Here is a 20,550-nt window from a genome sequence, read left to right as displayed (position 1 = left end):
CATTGCTTGCCGTCCTGCCTGCTGTCTGCTGCCCCTGCCTTCTGTGTTTTAAAGTATATGAAACCAAAATACTGAACCCAAATTTTCTCAAATGACGAACTTCACAGCACATATATATATACACATATATTCATAAAAAGTAAGTAGCAAACAACTGTGGACTGGGGTCCAGGTTAACATGAGACAGACGCCTGGAGTACGCAGCTGTAACCCCTTAGAGCTCTCCTCACGGTGGACACAAGCCAAACGGCCTGCTTAAAAAGAAAAAGGGGCTCAGAGATGCGGTCCCATTTACATGCAAGCACGCCCTCCTTCCCCAGCAATGTGTGGCTCTTTGCACTGTTCTTAGAGCAATTTGACACATAGTCAGCAATTTAAGTGATTAAAATGTGTAAGAGAGTGGCCAGCTCATTGACCTGAACATCCGTTCCTTAGCTCTCTCCCTGTTTCCTCAGAGCCGAGAGGCAGTCTCCAGTGGCCACCACAAACATTCTAGTTCTCCAAACTATACAGGCATCAGGATCCAGATTATCAGGGTATTAGCTGGTGTGGAAGCTTTGGACACTTGTTCGTTAAGTCTTTGTTTTGTTTTGTTTGAGAAGTAGGCAATGTGCTGCCCTTAGAAATGCTAATTAAACTAAAATTAAAATGTTCAGGCAGCATTAAATACCTATGTTGAATTTTTTTTAAACATGGTGAAGATGAGTGTTTCATCTTTAACTCTCTTTGAAACCCTCAGAGTTGTCTGAAGAATTCTGGGTAAAACGGCTTCCATGAAATTTTCAGTAAGGCGCAACCTACACAACCACAAGCTTGTTCATTACAAAGGTGTCACGTCTCTGTAACAAGCTGCTTCGGCAAGTGACAGTGTTTCTCATTTTAGTACATGCCACAAGCAATCTTACCTGCTACTTCTCTTCATATCTAAATATGGCTATGTATTCTTGCCAGTGGGAAAAGCAGCCACAGCATATAGGTGCTGAATAATTCGACCCTCTCCCTGAACATCCCTGTGGCCCACTGGGACGTGCAAGGGGAAAAAAGTCACAAAACAGCCCCATTCGGCCATCAGAAAGAATAAAGTTTAGTCTGACTGGGCCACAGACACCAAGTCAAAAAATAAGATAAAGATGGACAAATTAGCTTTGGGGTTTGTACAAATAAAACCTCAGCCACCTGCATAAGTCGTTTGTTTTCTCCTACCTATATTTTAGGTCTTCCAAACTATATATTTAGGTGTCTTCCAAACTTCTTTGACTCTGACCCAATAGTATTCGCCAGTCTAGCATTCACATACTCAGAAAGTTGAAACCCGCCCCTGACTGTGCTATAAGACAAATTCTTTTATGTTTGTTCCATTTTTAAAACTTAGACCTGGCCAAGTGACTTCATCATCTACTGTAGCATAAGAAGCAAATTTTTAAAACACAACTTTCAGACCCCAAATTTTTGAGGAGTACTTAGAAAAAGTAAAGTTTTTTTTAAAAGAGCCTGTTCAATTGTTTATTTTTGTTTTTTTAATCCAGAGTTATTCAAAGAAAAAAAAAGAAAAAGAAAAAAGGGGGGGAACTATCATATTCATTTGAAACTTGCATAGACACTTCTCTTTCTCCCTAAGCAACAAGAGGCAGAATTTAAGCAAAACAGCAAAGGCGTTATAGAAAATAAGCCAAAAAATAAAATCACTCTAAAACTAAATTTCCACCCAGAATTCCACCTGTGCAATATTTTTTATTTTTATTTTTATTTTAAGAGTCCCTTGTCATTTTGTATTTTTGTAAGTCTCTTAGTGTCATTTGGAGTAAAAGTTTAAGATGGGGTATGGTGAGATTCCTTGCCACAGAGAAGATGAACAGTGTTGAATAAAATGGGAGCTCTCTTTATTTTGCCAGGCTCACTTTGTAATTATTAGCAAGGCTGTAAATAACCACCAAGGAGCAGCCTCATTAGTCGCCATTGAAATTCAGTGCCGTTAATTTGCAATAAAAGAACTGAAAATTAAATTGAAAAGAAAATACTTTCAGAAGTCCATCATAAGGTTACAGAATTCACAATCTACTAATACTGTCCTTAACAGCAAAGAATTTCAAAGATGAATTAGATTTAATCGCCATATTGTGCACCTCCAGCTTGGAAAAAAAAAAAGCCGAGAGAATAAATTATTCTCCTTGTCCATCTTAACCCTAAATTAAAGCAAGTGAGATTGATTTGAACCCAATAATTTTTTAAAAGTTCTGTTCACTGCTTATCCTGAATGTGGAAACCGGGCCTGGCCGCACTCCTCTATCTGACACTTGAGCAGGCTAAAGGTGAGCTGGGATCCACCCGGAGCTCACCCTTCAGAATCCTCTGGGCCAAGTCTACACCTTGGTGCCGTTTCCTCTGCTAGAAATACATCTGGAAATGATACACTGAGCCTATACACACACGAGAGAGAGAGGGAGAGAGAGAGAGAGAGAGAGAGAAGGGGGGAGAGAGAGAGACGAGAGCGAGAGCGTGTAATGCAAAAGGTCTGAACAGCGGCAGGAACCAATAGCCAGAGCCACTAGCTCCAGCGCGTTAGCTCTGATCCCGCGGCCTGCGGGCACCCAAGACTGTCCCTGGCATGTGTACTACCGTCCCCTGGGTGACGCCGACCACCCGCCTCAGCCTTCTGCAGGCCCTGGGGGAAACAAGGGGAAATGGGAGAAAAGGGACATCTCAAAAGACGTCTCTCTTCGGAGAAACTAAAACTGAAGACACAAAACAATTGCCACTTTGGTCATGAAGAGGCCCTGTGTCCTGGATCCCCTGTGTCCTGGACTCCCCTGCGTCCTGGACTCCCCTGTGTCCTGGACTCCCCTGTGTCCTGGACTGCCCTGGCTTCTTGCACAGTGCCCACGGGACAGGACATAGCTAACCCGGGTGCCTTTCCAGAGCATTCTCTGCCTGCTGGGCCGGGCATGAAACTTTGCTGCAGGGGGATTACTGTCCTCCTGTTTGGATGCGGTGTGTTCTAAACGCAAGGGACACCTATAAATTCCCAGCTGTCAGAAGTCATATGCCAGCGATCTGCTCGAACTCCAGCTCAGCCGGAAATCAAAACTTGTTCAGACCCATTCACCTCCCGTACGAGCTCTTCGGAGCAACCTGGCCGCAATCTAGAAACCTGGAATGGGAAGGAGGGAAAGAAACCCACAGGCACCACTCCCTAAAATCTCACCGTCTCCAGAATGCCTCGTGTGTTTCCAGTCCAAAAGTCTAGGTGAAAGAACATGGAGCCGGACACACTGAAACATTGTTTGTTTGTTTGTTTAAAAAAAAAAAAACAAAAAAAAAAAAAACAGTGACTAACAAATCTCCCCTGAGCTCCACTGGGCCTGAACACCTCCAGCTTTAAATTCTAAAGGGGGAATTCCTTGCTAGTGGCACAAACCACCTGGGCCACCTTGGGGTTCAGTCGCTTTGGAGGTTCTCCCCATCTGTAACTTCTTTGGACCGGTTTCCAGGGCTTGTTGGAGTTGGGAAACAAGGGGCCCTTTGGGCCTGCCCCTCCCACGGACAGCTGCGGGTAGAGAGCACCCTGGCTGTCGCTGCTGTTGTTTATCACCTGCGATGGAGAGGCGGCGCGGCGCGCAGAGAATCCCTCCTGACTTCCCAGGGGTGGGAGGGGGCGAGCCGCGGCCGCGACCTGGCCCCTCGCGCGCTCCCTCCCCGGGCAGGCCTGGCGCGGCGGCCACCCCGACGGGCGCGTGTACCTGTAGAAGGCGGGAGGGCCGGCGTCGCGCACGGCGTAGGCGCTCGGCTCGTTCTCCAGGTAGTAGGGCACCTGCTGGCCCTGCGGGTGCAGGAAGGGCGACAGCTGCGGCGGCGGGTGCAGCAGCATCAGCGGGCTGGGCGACACGCTGTTGAGCTGGGGGAAGGCCCCCAGGCTGCTGGCGCCGAAGGCGGCCGCCTCGGACCCGGGGCCGTAGGCGATGCTCGGCTGGCCGTAGACCGGCGCCGCGGCGGCGGCGGCGTTGAACTCGTAGGCGGCGCCCTCGGGGTAGTTGAACACCGCGGGCTTGCTGCTGTCCACGTATACCTCGCCCAGCGCCCTTTCCATGGGCATCTTGAGCTGTGGGCGGTTGAGCGGCTCCAGCTCGTTTCCTTGGATCTGGTGCAGCAAGGCCATGCCCGAGGCTTTGGTGTGGAGGGTCATGGTCATGGTCGGCGGCGACCGGCGGGGTGCGGGCTGCTTCCCCGCGAACGCAGAGAGCTCAGCAGCAGACGGGCCACCTGGAAAGAGAGCAGAGCCCTCGGTGAGAGGCGGCGCGGCGCGTCCCCTCGGCGCGAGTACTGGCCCTGGCCCTGCCCCTCTCCAGGGGCAGAGCGATCCTCCAGCGCCCAGGTGGCCCAACTCCAGCGAACGCACCCAGCTACTCCCGGGCTCTCCAACTTCACACACTGGTCTCCCCTGCTCTTAGACGCCGCCAACCTGCTGGAAGCCGCTGACCGGGGGGGCTGCAGCTGCCAGGCACTGCTGGAAACATCACGCTGCGCGCACCCAAAGAACCGCTTGCCTCCCTGAACTTAACTTTCCTGGTCTGCTGGATTGGGCTGCAGGGGGTGAGGGGCAGCAGGAGGATCTCCAGCAGCCGCGCCCCCCACCCCCACCCCCAAGAAATCTAGGTTTTCAACAAATGCAGACTAAGCCACAGGCCTTTTTTTTTTCCCTGATGTGTTGCCTGTGCGCCCGTGCCAGGCTCCAATCTGTCTCTGTTTGTCTCTCTTTCTGTTTGAGTCAGTCTTCTTGTTGGCTGGAAGTACGTGGCGCGTGCATAGAATGACCCTGGGAGGACCCGTAACTGTATCTGTAACTGAGATATGGCAAATAGGATGGGGTGTGCGGTTGTGTATGCGGCCAGCCACAGACAGCTATATTTAGCATCAGCGGACACAGATAGGAGGCATCTAGGGCCAGGAGAGCAGAGACGGAGCATGTATAGGGAGGTCTGCCCTTGGAGTCAAGAGAAAACTGCCGGCCTTCAGCTTCCTCATCTGAAGAAAAAAAAAAAAAAAAGAAAGAAAGAAAAAAGAAAAGAAAAAAAAGAAAGAAACTAACCACTCCGCAAGGGGTCCCTTCCAGCATGGCCTGGCAGATTCGCCCAACCTGGCGTTTCTGTTTTTGTTGGACCCCAGTACCAAATTTGCTTCCTTTAGAAATTCTCATGCGGATATGATTCAGAAAAACCTTCGGCTAGGCACGCTTGGGTGTCCCTGCCTTCCACAGGTTATGCAACCAAAAACTTGAGAAAACTGAGAATGGAATGAGATGTTTTCTCATCACGTTTCACCTGGGGGCCCTAACTAAAGCTCTGGCAATCAGGTAACCTCGGCTGTCTAACCAGAAACTTTTGAAAGGCTCTTCTGCCTTGCCGCTCTTGAATTCTACAAACGGACCCTCTGCATTCACTTGGGGAAGACACGGAATCTGATATTCGAATGACAAAGAGGTTTAAAAAAGAGTTTTTTAATTCAGTATTGAATCAAATTCTGATTGCACACACAGAGACATCCACCTGTCACTGTAACAAAACATATAAGCTTGGACCCTTTCTACTTTTTTAATAAACTGCCTTTGCTCCAACCTGATGTCCCCTAAAACAAGCATTAACATTTGACTTTAATTGCTATCCTACCCCCAAAGAGTACTGACACAGGCGAATGCCAAGCTTGTTGTTTCAAATAGTAACACTTTAAAAATATTTTTATTGAGTACACTGTTTATCTAATTCTTGGAAAAACAGATCATGTTGGTTAAAGCACAGCCATGCTTGCTTAAATCTAAAGACAAAGTTGAGTTTAGCATCCACGAGTATAGAGGACAGCACGGAAAGGGTTAAAATCACATTAGGTGAATCGCAGATATTTCTCTTTATGGCCAGCAACCACTGCTTTCTAGAGCAATCTTTTCACAGATGATTTAGTTTCCACAAATCACACTTTCAATTTTCAAATGCCTTTTTAAAACACATGCAAAAGCAAGTGCTTCATGAGGCTCTTTAAAAATCTGAGCCTGCCAAATTATATATAAATGGCACAAAGAATCCTACAAGTCCAGAGAGGGAAAAAAAAAAAAGAGGAGAGGAGCTGCAAAGATCCCCCCACCCCACCCCCCATAGAAAAATAGCACAGCCTCCTCTCCGGCTAGGACACAGACACTGGGCAGAAAGGTAAGTTGCTTTCTCCAAATGCTCAAGCTAGAGAGAGAGAGGGAGAAATCCAAAAAACGATCCTACCCTGCCGGTTCAAGAGCGTCTTTCCAGAAATGCTCCATGGGCTTGTAGAAGTCAGGGGCCGAGACAGTAAGAAGGAAGGAAGGAATGTGCTCAAATGATCGTGTGTCGCCCTCCGCGTGTGAGCACGGCAGAGCGTGTGTGGATGTGTTTGTGGGCGGGGTGGCAGCCAGTAGGCAGGGCACTTGGCAGCCCCTCCCGGCAGACGGCTGGGTCGCTGCACAATGCTGGATGAATGGCAGAGGGAGTTGGGGAGGCTTGCTGTCTGCTGAGGGCGCAGGCAGGAGCAGAGCTGGAAGCAGCGCTCCCAGAAGAAAGTCCAGTCCCTTTGCTTCCTACCCGTGGAGCCAGAAGTGTCCTGTGCTTTCTGCCACGGACAGGGAAATGGGGACAACTGTGAATCACAGGTTCACAGCTAAACTAGAAAGGTGGAGATCGAGTTCACAAACTATCCCAGAAGAAGGTTCTTCCAGAACAATATAATTTAACAAGAAAAGCCTGCTGGGTCAAATGCCCTAGCCCGGCTTCCCCTCTGAACAAGTCTCTTGGTGGCCATGCTACCAGTGGCGTAAGGAAGTCAGACCTCGCAATAAATATTTTGGCATTCCAGGGCTATGTTTCCTGAAATGCAATACTCCCCACCACATTAACAAAACGCACCAGCCTCTCCCCAATAGCTCACTGCTATCTATATTCACATCAAAAAAAAATATTATTTTAATCTTAGAGTTAGCGTAAAATAGCTTTGCTTTGAAAGGATCGCAAGTTCATGGCTGTGCTGGTGCTGGTTGAAGGCAGTGTTCCTGCTTCCAGCGATGCTCACGGGGAGCACCTGGTTCTCCACTCCGCTCTCCCCCACAGGACAACGGAAAGTGACAGGGTAGCCTGACTGTGCCCTCACCCTGGGTCCCAGGACACAGGAGGCCTAGCAAAGCCTTCGTTGCCAGACATTAGTCACCACCTTAGGTTCTACGACTCCAGCTACCATGCCAGGAGTGGCCAGCCTCCAGCCCTAGGACCCCAGGCAGTTACCAAGAGATTTATGAGTGGCACTTGAGCCAGCACAAAGAAAAAATAGAAAGTACTAATGATATCATGCTGCAACTATATGTTTTTGTGCTTGGAAAGACTCAGGGTCATAATATCAGAACGTAGACAAGTTCCTCAACAATCTGCAATGACAGTAAATATAACATATAAATAAATATTGGGTGTTGTAGTATGATTAATAAAGCATTTGCCTAGCATGTAGAAATCCAGGGGGTTGAGTGCCAGCACAGCACAGACAAACAGGTACTGAAAAGAGACTGTTAACCCTTTGTTGATGATAGCGTTGAACGCTGTTGATAGAGGTGCTTCCTGTAGGTCAACCATGAACAATCCATTCAACAAGCCAGTGCAACAAAATGGAGAGAGAGAAGATAAGAGAGTCAACAATGTTGGGTTAAAAAGATAAAAAGAGGGACTGGGAATCTGTGTGGGAAGGGTAAAAGGTGGGCTATCTCAGGGACTTTGGCTGGAGTGAAGCTTACAATCCGTTAGCTTGAGATATCTCAAGAAAGACATTTCCAGGAATGGCTTTGAGACTCCTCTTGGTAAACTTTGTCTCCCAAGGACAGGGGTTGCGGAGGGAAGCATGGCGTACCACGCTGGTTTTTGCCTGGTGCTCTAGCCACCAATTTTCTGTTGGGCTCTCTCCTCTAACTCCTTTCTCTTGACTGCCTCACTGAGCATACTGTGCTGCCTGCCGTGTGACTGTGGCATGCCCAGGTGAGGAAGAGAAGGTGAGCTTCCCAGGTTTCCCTGCCCAGTGCAGCCGGAGAACACAGCAGCGGTTTCCTGCCCAGAGCTGGCTGCACAAGCACCCATCTTTATTCTCTCCCCACCTCAGCACAGCACTCCCTTCTCTCTGGACACACCACCACTGTCCCTCCATTGCCCACATTTAAATGTCACCATTTTCTCCAGGGCCTGACACTCTTGCTTCCCATAGCTAGCCAAGGAGTAATTTCTGAACCAGTGGTTTTGCAATGCCCTCCTGCCCTCCCTTCCCATTGCATTCTCCTACCCCTCCCCAGCTGCTCCCTGGCTCCTTCTGTCCCTTCCTTCTCCCACTGCTTCTCAGATGCTGGTGCCAGTTTCTGTTCCTGGCTTTTCATTGCTGCAGTCTCTACTTCATTGTTATCCCAAATCCCAGCTTTCTAGGTGCAGAGGCCTTCCTCTCTCCTTGACCTGTCCTTTCTAGTCTATCAGCTCCAACAGGTAGCCTGTGCCTCAGCCAAATGAAAACTTGTTCCAAAGACCCCAAAGTTTTCCTTTCCTTTTTTTTTTTTTTTTTTTTCTGCTTAGAATATTCACTTTCCTGGCTTGGCAGAAAACACTTCTGCCTTCTCGAGGTTTGGCCCAAGCACTCACTGGCACAGCCTCGTGGTCATCTTCCACGCTCTCTCTCCTCTGAACTCCAGTTGTAGTTCTCAGCCATTTGACACTTTCCTCCCTGAACTGAAGCTATTTTTACCACCTCACCCCAGTGAGGAGCAACATAAGGTCCGACTCTGAGAACTTGAATGGTCTTGTCTGGACATTGTGCAGTCACCAAATACGGACTAATTTCCTGTCTAGATTCTTCAAAGGACAAAAGAACATCCCATCTGCCTGAATGACTCTTTCTGAAAACTAACTTTCCACATGACCATGACCATCCAGCACTTTCAAAACTTATCTTCCTATCTTCACAGCAATGGAGGCCATAAAATCAGACTTCAAATCTGTCTACTCTCGAGGCAGGAGCCGGCAATGCCGGGCACCGTGATTCACCAGAGAGCTTTCCACTTTAGTCTTTGACCAGACAGAACCAGGACCAGGCAGACCTTCCTCTCCAGCACCACTGAAGGCTGTTCATGTTTGCGAAAGCATCTGTACAGAAACCTAAAAGAAAACAATGGGAATGTTGCCGCATGCTAGTTCATACTCCTAACATGCTCCCTGCACTGAGATGGGGAAGGTTTAACTCTGTCCAGTTTGAATATTACCTGATTATAAATAATATGTGTGCGCATATGTGTGTACATGCATGTATGTGTGTGCCTATGTGTGTGTGTACCTATGTGCGTATGTGTGAATATGTCTGTACATGTTTGTGTACATATGCCTGTGTGTGTGTGTGTGTGTGTGTGTGTGTGTTCTCCTTCCCTGTTTTCCTTTCTTTCCTCTCTTTTCTTCTTTGCTTCTAACTTTCTAAGACAAACTCTGAGCCCGAGGCCCAGGCTGTCCTGGAACTCAGTGTGGATCCTCCTGACTCAGCCTCTGGAGAATAAGTGAATATGCTAGCTAAGACCTTGCCCTTGAGTCCTGATTTAAACTATTTTCCTCTACAGCAGAAACATAATGTGCTCCCCACTAAAGGGTTCTGCATTTTAAAGATAGTTTGGGCGTTGATTTTTTTATTGGCTTTTAAGGTTGAACCATAGAGTTTTGCTTTTTTGAAGCAAAATTCATTATCCAACGTAATGCATGTATGTTTAGAGCCTGACAAACATGGATGGATTTGACCATTAACAATCCCGTCAAAGTATAAACTATTTGACTGTTTAAATCAACCCAAAAAGTCCCTCAATGCCCTTTCTAATCAATCCCCCACCTTTACAGGCTGATTTGTTACCATACCATTTTTTGTTGTTTTGTTTTGTTTTGTTTTGTTTTTCTCTTCCCAGCCCAGCCCGGCCCAGGGTACCACAAGTTGGAACACATATAACCTACTTCCAAATAACAGCATGCTCATCCAGGTCCTGGGCTTCCAGCGTCAGCTCCCCTGGCATCAAGGTGTCACTTCCTCAGTCAGCTCCTACTGCCTGGGGAGATCCCCTGGGAGCTCCTGAATTTTACTAACATTCTCTCATGCATAGACCTTTTAAGAATAGTAGACTTTTAACATGTTGAAATGTTAAGCTTGGAAGCCTGCAATGGGAAGCCTAATCATTTCACCCTATTGTCAGTACAAAGAAAGAATATTTGTAAACCAATAACTCATCCAAAGTCCTCTGGAAACCCTGTGACCTCAGGTCTGCTCTCCGTGTTCCTGATGATGACCTGAAGACAATTCCAGTTCTTGGATGCTGGATACGGTGGCTGGTCTTTGTTACAGATCAATGAATGATTCAAAGGGAATGCTCAGCTTAACAGAATTAAGTCACTTTCATCTTATCGTTCCTCGGAAATCTTATTTTTTCAAGTAAGTTTCTATACCATTTACCTGTGTCACATGTGGCGGAAGGTAACTGAGAAAGGGCTTTGATGGTAAGTGTCGTGAGTGACACACGCGGCGCAGCCATCCCAGCTGTTGCCACACAGTGTCCCTTCCCTTCCCCATCCACTGTCTACTTGAGGGACCGCATTATCAGCTTACGGGTACTAGTCCGCTGTGCAGTGCAACAGCCAGTGGCTAAACACACTTACACACAGATTGTTTCGTGTAGTGTTAGCATAGATGGATGGACAGACACATGCACATGTGTGCGCGTGCGAACGTGCACACACACACACACACACACACACACACACACACACACACACTGCAGGGAATTGTCTCCAGTTTCAGAGCCAAGCCCACGAAATGGTAGAGAGAGAAGCCAGAGGGTAGCAGAGTGTTTGAGCTTTGAGCCTTTGCCTAAGCTTTTCCTTGTACTTAGTCACACACCAGGGCTGACTCCACTCTCCCTGAGCCTCCAGGACCCTCAGGCTAGCAGATGTCCCCCCTCCTGCTACCTGAGTGGCTGTCATGCTGTGCTGAGTCCATCGCCTGTAATCATGCCAATGAATGACTCATTCGCTCAGCTCACCGAAACAGTATCGATTACTGTATTTACTGAGAGCAGCTCTGAGCTCTCAGGTACTTCCTCAGCGCAGCCTGCCATCACAAAATGTCACCGGCAGGGGACACAAACAGCAGGTTATTTCCGCTCTTTTGCTTACGGAAACTGAAAGAGCCTCTGCCTAACAGGCAGGGAGCTGATTTCTCAGTGTGGCTGGGTCTTCACAGGGTGAAGGCAGGAGGAAGGAGAAAGAGATGGCTCTCCCTCTTGATAAGTTAATAAGACATTTGGCGTCACTCACTCAACTTTAACCGCTTCCTAAGATTTTTATATAGAGATACTCCCATATTATGCAAATACTTCTTCTGGACTTTGTCTTGATAGGAGCATTCCCATAGGCAGATTGCTCTATGTTAAGACAGGCAAAAGTCTTTCCACCTTGTTTTACAATCCGTCTCCAGGTAGTCTTCCTCAGGAAGCCTGCCTTGATTTCCTCTTGGATGCTTTTACAAAAATTCCCATATCTCCCTGGTCTGTCCCTGCTGCTTTCAGAGAACACCATATACCAATGTCATAAACAAACAATAAAAATTAACTTGGTTGTGATTCTGGAGGCTGGACCTCCATGATGGAAAGGCTGCATCTGGGTAGGACTATGACGAAGAGTTTCAGTGTGTGAAGCAGAGAATAACCAAGCTGACCTGCTCTTTTTCCGGAACTGGTTTCCACAAGGATGGCCTTGGTCATCTCTTGAGGTTCTGCACCTCTTAAGGTAGTTGCCATGGCTGATAAATTCCAACATTAGTTCTGGAGATGGCGTTCAAACCATCGTACTCATCACCCCTCCTGTCCCAGCTCTGGTGACTCTAGTGGATTCCCTGTTCATTGTTCTCTGCCCCTCCCACAGCCCATGAATGCAGAGCCCGCTCGTGTGTACTTTCCAAAGTCTCAGGGCATAATTGCCTGATGTAGAGTTGACCCCCAACAACTACCATATGAATGATATCTGTAGAAAGCTGGCCCAACTCCTTTGCCTTGCTAACTGGTATCCCTAATGGCTCAACCTGGAAGGAGTGATCACTGCTATTAAAACTTAGATCCAGAGTTAGCAGGACATTTTGGAAGCAGAGTCACATTTTTTTTAGAACAACTCATGCTTCCCATAAAAAAAAAAAAAAAAAATTGTTACAACTGATTGCATGTCTGCCGATCACATCTAGACTTCTGGACATGCTTACAAAGGTCTGAGGACCATAAAGGTGTGGGCAAAGCACTGGATATAATTAACGTTCTCCAAAGCTCTGAGCTCAGGATGTGTCTATCTTCCTAGCCCATCCTCAGGTCTGTGGGTACAACACCCTCCTTTCAGTAGGGCCCATGAGCAATACAAATTTAATCAAAGCATCATCTTGGTGGCTCTGAGTGCTATTCTTAGAAGCTTATAAATCCACATCTCCTTCGATATCTCAGTAGTCTTTCAGAGGTGTCTGTGGTAGGCTCAAAGCAGAGGCTGAGTCTCATAGACAAACTTTGGGCAGAGTGCAGGGAATCTTATGAAAGAAAGGAGAAATAGAAAGACTTAGAGGGGACAGGAGCTCCACAAGGAGAGCAACAGATCCAAAAATACTGAGCTCTGGGGGCCCTGCAGAGATTGATACCCTAACCAAGGACAATCCATGGAGAGGACCTAAACCACCAGCTCAGATGTAGCCCAGAGACTCAGTGTCCAAGTGGGTTCCCTAGTAAGGGGAGCAGGGGCTGTCTCTGGCATAAATTCAGTGACAGGCTCTCTGATCACCTCCTCCCTCCCGGGAGGGGGGGCATGCAGCCTTGCCAGGCCACAGAGAAAGACAATGCAACCAGTCCTGATGAGAACTGATAGGCTAGGGTCAAATAGAAGGGAAGGAGGACCTCCCCTATCAGTGGACTAGAGGAGGGACATAGGAGGAGAAGAAGGAGGGAGGGTGGGATTGGGAGGAGGTAAGGGAGAGAGCCACAGCCAGGATACAAATTGAATAAATTGCAATAAATGATAATAATTAAAAAAGGAAAAAAATCCACACCGCGTTGGAAAACACAAGGAGACTGCATTCCCACATTTCCAAATAACTGGTAGACAGACGAGGACTGGGTTTAAGGACACCATGTTTTCCACAAACACCAGAGCAACTTGTGTTCAGGGACATGACTCCCCTCCATAGAACATGAAGAAATGAGTAATCCGCCTTCCGGCCATTGCTCCCCAGAAGACAGTTCATTTAGGTCTCTCTCTCTCTCTCTCTCTCTCTCTCTTTTTAATCTCCATGTAATTTGAAATGAACTTTCTTGCTACTGAACACATTTAAATCCTTCCTGAGCTGCTAAATTGTACAAACTTGCAAATGTAACACCTTTAACCAAAAAACAACAACAACAAAAAAAAAAAACAAATCTAATGACTTGACTTGGTGTGATAGTTTTTCCATTTCTAAGGGAATCAAGTTTGAGACGCTCAGGCCCCTGTCTGAGTTGCTACCACAGTGATTAAGGAGTCTGCTTTAAGATCACAAAGAGCTGTAATTCCTGAAAATCATTAGCCTCTTAACGGAATGGGAAAGCTGCTTGCAAAGTTTCATGAGAACTCAACGGCAGACTCCCAGTAAACAACAAAACAAAGATATTTTATTGACACCTGCCGATAGCTTTGGGGGCCACAACTCTAAATGAAAAAAAAAAAAATCTCCACAAATATTTATACAAATGCTCCTAAAAAGCTGCATTGTACAAATTGTACAATCCCCTCCCCCTCTTTTTATATTCTGTCCTTCTCAGTTTCCTGTGCCTACCACAGGTCATCTCCTTCTATCATGTGGCCAAGCCCATCTGTTTCCTTAGGTCTTTCCAGGCAGGCCATGTTCACCCTAGGCATCATGGGACATCCCATCAGCCCCAGATTCTCACCAGATCGTGAGCCAAAGAATGTTCATGGTGAGCTGGGGTACTCTGTGAGTTGGAGTCCTCAAGGCCCCTCCCTAGCCCCCCTTTTCACAGGTTCAGCTGATAGTACCCCTCCTTAAACAAAGCCTTCTTGGCCTTTACTTTCCGTCTCGAAACAACATCCAATTCCAGGTGTTGATCCCTATGCCATCATCACTCCAGTTTGCTCAAGGCCTCCTTCAGATAGCACTGCAGGGTGCCTTCCCAGCTGAACCGACTTTCAGCCCACCTTTCGTGCAGGAATTTTCTCATAAAGAGAAGTGTTATTAAAGGAAGACAGTTCTAACTTATAGAACTGCCGAAGTATTGGACAGAAAGCATAGTTCTTGAGGAAGCATCTCTGTAAAGAACATATCTCTCATCGTTCTCTCTCAAGACATAAAATATCACAATGAGAATAAGCTGTTAGCCCCTCCCTTCCAGCAAGGCTTGGGTATGCAGAAAACTTGTAAGAGCCAGAATCCGGGAAGGGGGGCTTGAAGTGCTGTATTCTGAACACAACATGGCCATTGCACTCATGAACTCAGTACAGCCATGGTCACTTTCACAAAGCCAAGCCAGCAAGATCAGCCAACATTCAGCCAGGCAGCACTACCTGGGCTCAGAGGGTACCCCAATTATAATAGCCCCCAAGAAAAGAAACTTAGCTGATGCGCAAGACAAGCACCATGAAATAGTAATGATAAATACAATTAAAGAGTTTAAAGAGGATATGAACAGACGCCTGAGTGAAGACACCCCCCCCCGCAAAAAAATTACAGCTGAGTGGAAATAATAAAATCAAGTCAGGATAAGAAAAGAGAATTTAGCAATGAGATAGAACCTCTGGGGGAAAAAAGCCAAAAACAAATATAGCTGGAAATGAAAAATTCAGAATATCAAACAAAAAGCTCAAAGGAAAGTCTGTCTCACTGACAAATTGATCAAATGAAAGAGAGAATAGCATGTCTCAAAGACAAGGTACAGGAAATAGACCACACACACCCATACACACACACCCCACCAACAACAACAGCTTTTATGAAGGTGATGTGTTAGAGCATGTCCAGAGGAAGAGGAAGATAGTAACTGAGGTGAATATGAACAAAATGTGTTGTGTTTTTATATATAAACGATATTCTAAAAAGAGGAGGCGGCAGCAGCCATGTTAAACCATTCTAGGGTTGTCCAAGACAACTGTTCTTTCTTTTTCAGGAAGGATGTGCCCTGTGTACCTTCACGGGATAGTCCTTATCCCTGTGCTAGTAATTAGTAGCATGTTAGGAAGAAGCATGAACACCGCCTGTGGCTGTACTAGAAAGTAACTCACATTAGATTAGAGAGAGTAACGATCCGACGAAAGGAAAATGGAAAGTGTGCGTGTTCCTATCATTATAAGTGTACTCATTGGCTGTGGGCTATGTAGGCCGAAACATAAGAAGCAGCAAGGTTCTCTTTAAACCCTGTGTAGAAGCCCCAAAGTTTACGTCTGACGGAACCACCTCCGCTTGTTTCTCTTACACAGGAGATCTTTGCCTTCTGATTCAGCTTTCTCAAAATGGATCTACGATTGACTAAATTAAATACAGTTCTTGCTCAGTGACCCTGGACATGCTGTTTCTTGTACATAAAGGTGAATTCATTCCAGCTAGTGTTTCTCAACCTGCTGCAACTCACCTTCACCCAATTCTAGACTTGTCACTCTGCCCATCACTGCCACTGGCCATTAGTCATCAGACAATTTTGGGTAGTCAACAATACTTGGGTTCCGTTATCATTTTTAAATTTTGTTGAAGGGGAGCTTGCTCCAAAACTTCCTCAAGCCTTCTACCTGGCTTCCTTATAGATCTTGCTGGAAGGTTTTGCTTTCATTCCAATCTGGAGGTGGGTAGGAAGAAAGTTGGCTGAAGCCACCAGATTGTATTAACTTCTCTGTGAGCAGGTAACAATGAAGGCTATTTCTTTTCCTGCTAACTACTGCAGTGGGAACAAGACCATCCCATTGGAGAACTGTTTTATCTTTCAACTATGTTTGACCACATTTATATTTAGAATATAAATAGTCCCAAAGGCCTATAGAAAGTGTCACTATTAGGGGGTGTGGCCTTGTTGGAGGAAGTGTGTCACTGTAGAGATGTGTTTCTAGGCCTAGTGGCTCACTCTCGCTTCCTGCTGCCTGCCAGTCCAGATATAGAACTCTCGGCAACTTCTCCAGCACCATGTCCACCTGCATGCTGCCATGCTTCCTGCCATGATGATAACAGACTGAACCTCTGGAACTGTAAGCCAGTCCAAATAAATGTTTCCCTTTACAAAGTTGCTGTGGGAACATTTACACAATGGAATACTACTCAGCAATTAAAAACAAGGAAATCATGAAATTTGCAGGCAAATGCTAGGATCTAGAAAAGATCATCCTGAATGAGGTATCCCAGAAGCAGAAAGACACACAGGATATATACTCACTTATAAATGGTTATTAGACATATAATATAGGATAATCATACTAAAATCTGTACACCTGAAGAAGCTAATCAAGAAGGAGAACCCTGGCTAAAATGTTCAATCCCCATTCAGAAAGGCAAGGAGGATGGACATCAGAAGAGGGAGAAAACAGTGAACAAGTCAGGAGCCTGCCACAGAGGGCCTCTGAAAGTCTCTACCCAGGAGGGCATCAAAACATATGCTGAGACTCATAGCCAAACTTTGGGCAGAGTGCAGGGAATCTTATGAAAGAAGGGGGAGATAGAAAGACCTGGAGTGGACAGGAGCTCCACAAGGAGAGCAACAGAACCAAAAAATCTGGGCACAAGGGTCTTTTGTGAGACTGGCAGTCCAACCAAGGACCATGCATGGAGATAAACTAGAACCATGCACAGATGTAGCCCATGGCAGTTCAGTGTACAATATGGTCCCCAGTAATAGGAACAGGGACTGTCTCTGACATGAACTCATGGGCTGACCCTTTGATCACCTCCACCTGAGGGGGGAGCAGCCTTACCAGGCCACAGAGGAAGACAATGAAGCCAGTCCTGATGAGACCTGATAGACTAGGGTCAGATGGGTGAAGAGGAGGACCTTCCCCATCATTGGACTGGGGGAGGGGCATAGGAGAAGAGAAGGGAAGGAGGGTGAGATTGGGAGTGGATGGGGGAAGAGCCTACAGCTGGGATACAAAATGAATAAACTGTAATTAATAAAAATAAAATAAAATAATTTTTAAAAAGTTGTTGTGGTCATGGTGTCTCTTCACAGCAATAGAAACCCACATTAAGACAACCACAAAACATGTTTTCTAGAGTTGATTTTCTAGAGTAGAGAGAACACATTCTTGTCATTGTTAGCAAGGCCAAAAACTTGTGGCTAGGTATGTCATAGTCTCTAGAGGAGAACCTAATTCTATTGCTTTGTTAAATGGACATAGTGTGAAAATGACTTGTTGCTATACTCAAAGGTAAGGGCATCTCTCAAACTCGGTCAGAGAAACTTCTTTTTGTGGTATACTACAATTAACAAACACCTCCAACTAGTCAGTGCCCACAGAATAAGAGGCCGTGGAGTCCTTAGCCTTATACGGGACTTACATATCATAGTGCTCCCCAAAAGGCCAAGGATCTTAGCAGAAGGAGGAGGGGGAGTGGAAGATTCTAAGAACCAGAGGAAGTGGATAATATCAAGGAAACAGTGTTTCATAGACACGACAGGGCAGTTGCACAAATGAACCCGTGGCAGTTGTGACAACATGCACAAGTCCTAGGCAAGCTCTAGCCAAAATCCCAGAATGTAGCTGAGGGAGGAGGTGGGCACAAAATCCCACCACCAGCTGCTAACTGCTAGGAGAAGACTCAGCTTTCTTTAGCTATGTGACCCTTGGAAGGTTAGCCTCCCTCCCAAGAGTAGTTCAATAACACAAATAGACATGATAGGGGGAAGGTGAGGAAAAGAAAACTCCAGATTGTGTGGGTTAAGGAGGTGAGAGTGGAGAGAGTAGATGCTGGAGCAGTCAAACGATGAACTTGATCAAAATGCACTGTAGGAAGTTCTCTAAGAAATAATTTAAATATTTTTGAAGTTTTAGATGCGATAAGTATCTATTGTTCAAAACTTGTTTGTGACACTTTCAGAAGGACTGTTTACTTAACATGATGTCCTTCTGATACAGTGCAAAGCAGGACTATTTCCTGGGGATGAAAGAGCACTGCGCACAGGGCTGTATCAACTTGAAAGGCAGAAACCCACTCACTACCCTGTGTGGCTACAGAAATGGATCATTTAGTGTTACTTCTTACTATTAAACAGTGTTTGCAGAGCCCTTGAAAACTGCCTCCCATCATTCCCACAGGATATCTTACAGCAGGAGCAAATGCCTATCACACGATTTCAAACCTCTGCAACTAACTGAGACTGTGGACAAAACCATCGCCGACACGTTGAGAAAAGGACCATGGCTAGCACAAAGAGAAAGGAAACACTTTTGAAGGGGCCTGTCAGTTTTAGAGTGAGATGCTTTTCTATACCGCTGAGGCTCTTGGAACACGAATGACGAAAGTATCTAATATCACTTAGACTTCTGTTATGCGCAGAATTATCTCGGAGGGAAATCCACACTTCCTCCAGTTTTTCATAAGAATATCCATTAGTCGTTCCATCCATATAATCAATAAACCTAATTGAAACTACACCTGAAGGATATGGAAACGCACTGAAGACAAAAACAGAAAAACAGCAGTCTTGACCTTTGTTTAGTAGATCACATTATTTGTGGCTGATTTCCATCTCTTCAAGAGAGCCCTGATAGTTTTTTTTGTATCAAGACAAAACCCAACTAGCGTGAATTCGTGGATTTTTTTTATCCCTATCAAGACATGAAGGAGGGTTTATACGATGACTATTCTCCACAGTTGGAAACACCCTATCCCAGATTTCTAGGAGTCAATAAAGAGGAAATTATCAACAATAAAATCATACTCACCTAGTATTTTTAAACACTTTTTCATCTTGCAAGTATATGGTTCTAAAAACCAACCAAGTAAATTTAATTTTTCTACAGAAAAAGGCTATGCACAGGCCTTTTGTCTTTGAATTACATGTGTTTCATGTTTAATTCCTCACTAGATTTTGAGGTCCCTCGTGGCCAGTACCATATCAACTGTCACAGATTCAGTAGCCAGCAAATATGGTGGAAGCAAACAAACGAGTGAGTACAATAACCAAATTTGCTGTTTGGCTTCATGTAGGATGTTTTAAAGTGTTGTGCCTGTTGCTTGGGGTCACAAAGCAATTCTCAAGTGTTTGCTGCTATCTGCAATATAGAATGCTGTGGACTTGCCAGGAACTACAGGGCAAGGTGACAAGAAATAAGCAACAGATGTCATAGCATGTGTCCCCAGCCCTGCCTCCACTCAGGAGACAACAGGGCTTTTCTGGAGGTCGCCCTGGGTCTCCTCTGAGACATTTGAGCATAAGAACAGCACACAGCATTGATAGTGCATCTTAATGGCCTAAAGAATTCCATAACAATGTGGTCCAACGAGTAGCCTCACCACACCGCTGAGAAAGCCAAGACATGGATCAAGAGAACTAACCAAGGTTCCCCCCTAAAGCCTTATGCCTAGGATGACTGGTTCTCTCTGTCTCTGTACCTGGTCAGGTTCAACTCTGCTCAGCCACCAACTCTTCAAGATCCTTCATAGTATTTACTGCTTGGATTTGATGCCCTGGGGGTAATGTGAAATTCAACTTTCTATACAATTTTTTCTCAGGTCCTGAAAGTTCCATTTTAGAAAGATCCATCAAATGCAATCACAAAACTCCTTAAAGCTGGAGACTAAGGCCAGAATTCCATCCAGATCTGCGCAGCTCAGACTGTTCTGTGTTAGGAAGACTCGCTTTCGGTTTAGTCTTTCCTTAACTGCGTTAAGTGATTTGATTGTCGCTATCTATTACAGAGGCTGAGCCACGAGTATTAGATCAAATGGGATTTATATGCATATGTAACAATGGAGCCATTTGTCCCTACAGCTGCACTTAGATTTCTCATCAGTAGATGGCATATTCAAAGTGAAGCTGAAGAACAGTGTTGGATCTTTAAAAGAAAATGGTGGTGGTGATGGCGTCTCTTGTACATCATCTGGAAGCATCAGAAACTGGGAAATTAGAGGATTTTTTAAGAACTTGCTTCTAACAAATCCCTTCCACTTTAGATGGAAGAAGTGGACCAAACCTGCCTCACCAAAGCCCAGAAATAGAGGCTTGATTCAAGGCCCAGATGAAGAATTCACAGACATCAGGTACATGACTCACTAACAGATCTTAAGGACAAAGGAATCCTGGCTCCTATTCTGAGGACAAGAGAGAAGAGATCAAACCAGGGCTGGACACTGCTCAAAGTGTGTGGAGGCCAAGGACAGGCGTGTTACAGAGGGTGTGCAAAGCAGAAGGAGCGTGCATTTAAGAGGAGAGTATCTGGAGGAAGAAGAGGGGAGGGAGGGAGGGAGGGAGGGAGGGAGGGAGGGAGGGAGGGAGGG

The 20,550-nt window shown here is 46.0% G+C and overlaps 1 protein-coding gene across 5 annotated transcripts in view; it reads right to left on the bottom strand.

The window, feature by feature from the left end:
• Positions 1-20,550, bottom strand: part of Esr1 (estrogen receptor 1) — a 364,727-nt gene that overhangs the window by 258,366 nt on the left and 85,811 nt on the right. For 4 of the 5 annotated variants that reach the window (XM_055616067.1, XM_055616066.1, XM_055616068.1 and 1 more), the window contains one exon: positions 3,738-4,257. In XM_055616067.1, coding sequence (XP_055472042.1) covers positions 3,738-4,186 — 449 coding nt within the window. In that variant the 5' untranslated portion in view covers positions 4,187-4,257. Of the gene's footprint in view, positions 1-3,737; positions 4,258-6,260; positions 6,313-20,550 lie in introns of those variants that run through there. The other variant, XM_055616069.1, reaches the window with a different exon arrangement.

The sequence above is a fragment of the Psammomys obesus genome, unplaced genomic scaffold (genome assembly GCF_907164565.1).
Source record: "Psammomys obesus unplaced genomic scaffold, mPsaObe1.curated_primary_1811, whole genome shotgun sequence".
Taxonomy (NCBI): Eukaryota; Metazoa; Chordata; class Mammalia; order Rodentia; family Muridae; genus Psammomys; species Psammomys obesus.
This window is presented reverse-complemented; position numbering and strand designations above follow the sequence as displayed.